Raw genomic sequence first — 4052 nt, 5'->3', positions numbered from 1 at the left:
AGTAAATTTCATAATCGATATATCGAAAGATAATCGAAAAACCGGATGTAGTATTTTGATAGTATTAGTAACCGCTTACCAATCATTATTTTATTGTATTTAAAACGGAAAAAATTTATTTTTTTATAATTATTATGGGAAAAAAGAACTTTTGAACAATCAAATTTAAGGTACGTCATATTTATTTTATTATTATTATTATTATTACGTAGTAGTGTGACTCATAAAAACGATTCTTTTATAAAATTTCCCTCGATTTTAAAATTTATTTATTATGCAAAGAAAGATTTGGATAATTATACACAAATTTTACTACTTTTTATATTAAATATTCTTCTTACATGTAAATTAGGAGTTGGAAATTTAATTTAATTGATGGATGGACATTATATATTAATGATTTAATGAAAAAATAATTTCGATTAAAAAAATATTTTAATATTTAACAGTTTTATTAATTGACAGAATAAAAATATTGCCATTACACACTATTTTGCAATATATATTTAAATATATATATATACATTATTTATTATCATCCCCTTAATCTAAAAAAAAAAAACATTTTGTGTAAAAAAAAACATGCATGGTATGCCTTAATCCCTTTTATTATTATTATTATTATTATTATTATTATTATTATTATTAATTTTCAAATTAATTTTATTTAATTTAAAAAAAATGAAGCTTTGCCACTATATGAAACACATACTGTCACATTAAATTTAGAATTTTTAATAATGAACAAAAAATTATTATTATTATTATTATTATTATTATTATTATTGCAAATCGTAGACGCATTATTTGACTAGATCAAACTACTATTTATTTTCCGTTACAAATTAAAAAAAATAATAATAATTTTGAATAAAAAAAAAAAGTACATACAATAGGTGTGATAATGGTATATATATATATATATATATATATATATATATATATATATATATATATAGATAGTACTTTTAAGTGGCTCCAATGCATATGCATATATATATAATTATTATTATCAACATAATCATAACATAGAAATAGTTTAACAAATAATAATAATAATAAAAAAAACTAAATTCTACAAACAATTACAAATAAAAAAAAAAGTAAACATAAAAAATAATTAAATAAATTTATCAAATATTTTTTTTAAAATCTGAATCTGAATCTGAAGAGAAAAAAAAAATTAAAACAATAATTATTTAACCGCTAAATAATTTATAATAATAATAATAATAGTAATATTATTAATACCGAAATTTAATAATTAATTAATTAATTAGTTTTTTTTTTTGTTTAATAAAATATATTTTCACAATTATTTATAATAATAATAATAATAAACAAATTTTTTAAACTTTTTAATCTAAAATAATAAAACTAAAAAAAATTAATAATAATAATAATAATCTGAAAATTAAAATGCCACCAAATTGATATTATTATTATTATTATTATTATTATTGGTCAAAATACATTTAAATTTGTATACTAAAAAAAAATAGGATATGTAATATTTTATAAAAATAAATATTTTTTTATAAAAAAATAATAATAATTTACATTTTTAATAATAATTTTTTTTAAAAATACATATATATTATAAATAATAATAATAATAATATAATGTTACACTCATTTTTTTATTAAAAATAATAATAATATCATTATCATACATTTAAAAATTTTTTAAAAATTAATTTTTCAGAAATTATTATTATTATTATTAAAAAATACCACATTTTTTTTTTTTTTTTTTTTTTTTACAAACTTAAAAAAAAAATTATTATTATTATTATTTATCCCAATAAAAATATAAAATATTTAAATTAAAAAAAAAAAAAATAAAACAATTTTTAGTTAAAATTCATTTCCACGTGCATAAATCAAAATAATTGAAATTAAAATTTTAAATTGCACTTTATCATTACACGTCATTTCATATTGATAATAATAATAATAATAAAAATATGTCAACAAAATTTCATCATTAAAAACAAAATTAATATAATTAAAAAACTTATTAAATAATAACAATTTAGTAATAATAATAATAATAATAATAATATATCATCGGATTTAAAATAGAAAAAAACAAATAAAAAACAATTGTTTAAAATATAATTAATCAATTAATGAAAAACCAGACTTGTTTTTTTTTTTTTTTAATAAAATTTTTTATGGCACCCATTATTTATTAACATTTGATATGATTTGTTCTTCATCTTTAAAAAAAAAAAAAAAAAACATTTATTTATTATAATAAATTTAATAATTTAGTAAAATATATATTTAATAACCATGACCGTATAAAAAGAAATCATCGTCATTTCTTTTTTTAATTCACAAAAATATATAAATATATGGCCAAATTTATTTATTGGCTATTAATTACTATTATTATTATTATTATCAAGCTAAATATATAATATATATATATATTATTAATAAAAAAAAAAAAATTTCAACATGTATAAAATATAATTTCATTTTTTTTTTTTTTTTTAACTTTTTATATTATTATATTAAAATTAAATGATTGGCCATTTATCATATTATGGCTTTTATATTAAATTTTAATTGTAGTATAAAAAAATTAAAAAAAAATTACAAAACAATTTTGTTGTTCATTAGTGCTAAAAAAAAAAAAATTATAATTTAATTGCAATTAAATTTTAACCGTTAAAAAATTTTCTTTTTTCAATTTTTTTTTTTTTTTTTCTGTTATCACAATATTGAATCCAAATAATTAATAACAATTTTTAATTTATTTATTTATTTAATTTTGTAATGCACACTACGTACGAAGCTCATTTCATTCATTATATTAATAATAATAATGATAATAAACGCTTTTATAATTGTATAACTAAATATAAAAATTAATTTTAATTCTTACAATCTAATATAAAATCATATATATATAAACAATTTCATAAAAAAAAATATTTAAAATAAAAAAAAAAAAAAAATTTACTTATGAAATTTGTCTGTCTTTTTCATAACTTTTTTTTTTTTTTTTAAACAAAATTATTTTATTTATTATTATTATTATTATTATTTTATTACAAATCGTTGCTTTTGCCATTTTCATTTTATAAAAAATTCATTATTATTAAAAAATTTTATCAATTGAGCAACATTTTAATTAATTTTTGTACAAATTTAATTTAATTTAATTTAAAAAATTGTTTAATTTATTTCAACTTGTAGGAAATACTCATTTAATGTTAATAAGTATTTAATTCGTTAAATAATAATAATAATAATAATAATAAATTTCATATCTTTTTAAATGTTTAAATTTATTTAAATGTGAACTTCTTGTTGCATCTATGAATTTAAATCTTCTTTTTCTTTTTTTTTTTTTAGGTTTTTTAGGTTTTTAAAAACAATTAAAATAATATAAAAATGGTCGAATGAATTTTTTGTTTAAAAAAATGTCACGATGATAAGTTGCACATAAACTGAGGACCCTTGAACGTAAATTTTCGTCTCTGTTAAAATTTTTCAAAGGATTTCAAAAATCATTCTGTAGAAGCAGCCAAGGGTTGAAGTTGTGGACGACCACGTGACATTCTTAAGGCTGGATCTATATATATATATAAAAAAAGTAAAGTATCATTATTTATTTTGAGATAAATCATAAGATACACTAAAAATTCTTATGTGTATATATATACACAATACAACATGTCTTTTGGAAAAACAATAAAATATTATCAGACAAAACACAAAATTAAATGAGGTCATTGACCCTCGTTATCTCAATTATCTGGTGACCAATGCTTAAACGTTATATTAATTTAAAGGTCTTTTTTTTTCAACTTATATTTCACAACATGCTACAAGATACCAAAAAAAAAATACAATTTCAAACAGTTGATTGAACTGTCTTTTTTTTTTTTTTTCCTTGTCCTTGATTCTCTAATAAATTATATTATATTAAAAAAAGGAAAAACAAATTATTTTTAAATTACTTGTAAATTAATTACAAGCTAAATACATTTATTTAATTAATTAATTTTTTTTTTTTTTTTCGGTTAATAATAATT

The 4052-nt window shown here is 15.3% G+C and overlaps 1 protein-coding gene across 1 annotated transcript in view; it reads right to left on the bottom strand.

Annotated features, from left to right (window-relative positions):
• Positions 1-3524: 3524 nt before the first annotated feature.
• The window catches only part of Phum_PHUM472670 (uncharacterized protein), a gene marked incomplete at both ends in the record, with an annotated part of 1441 nt that continues 913 nt past the window's right edge, over positions 3525-4052 (bottom strand). Inside the window, one exon of the mRNA XM_002430266.1 lies at positions 3525-3583. Coding sequence (XP_002430311.1) covers positions 3525-3583 — 59 coding nt within the window. The remainder of the gene's footprint in view (positions 3584-4052) is intronic.

Source organism: Pediculus humanus, genomic scaffold (genome assembly GCF_000006295.1).
Source record: "Pediculus humanus corporis 1103172108252 genomic scaffold, whole genome shotgun sequence".
NCBI lineage: Eukaryota > Metazoa > Arthropoda > Insecta > Psocodea > Pediculidae > Pediculus > Pediculus humanus.
This window is presented reverse-complemented; position numbering and strand designations above follow the sequence as displayed.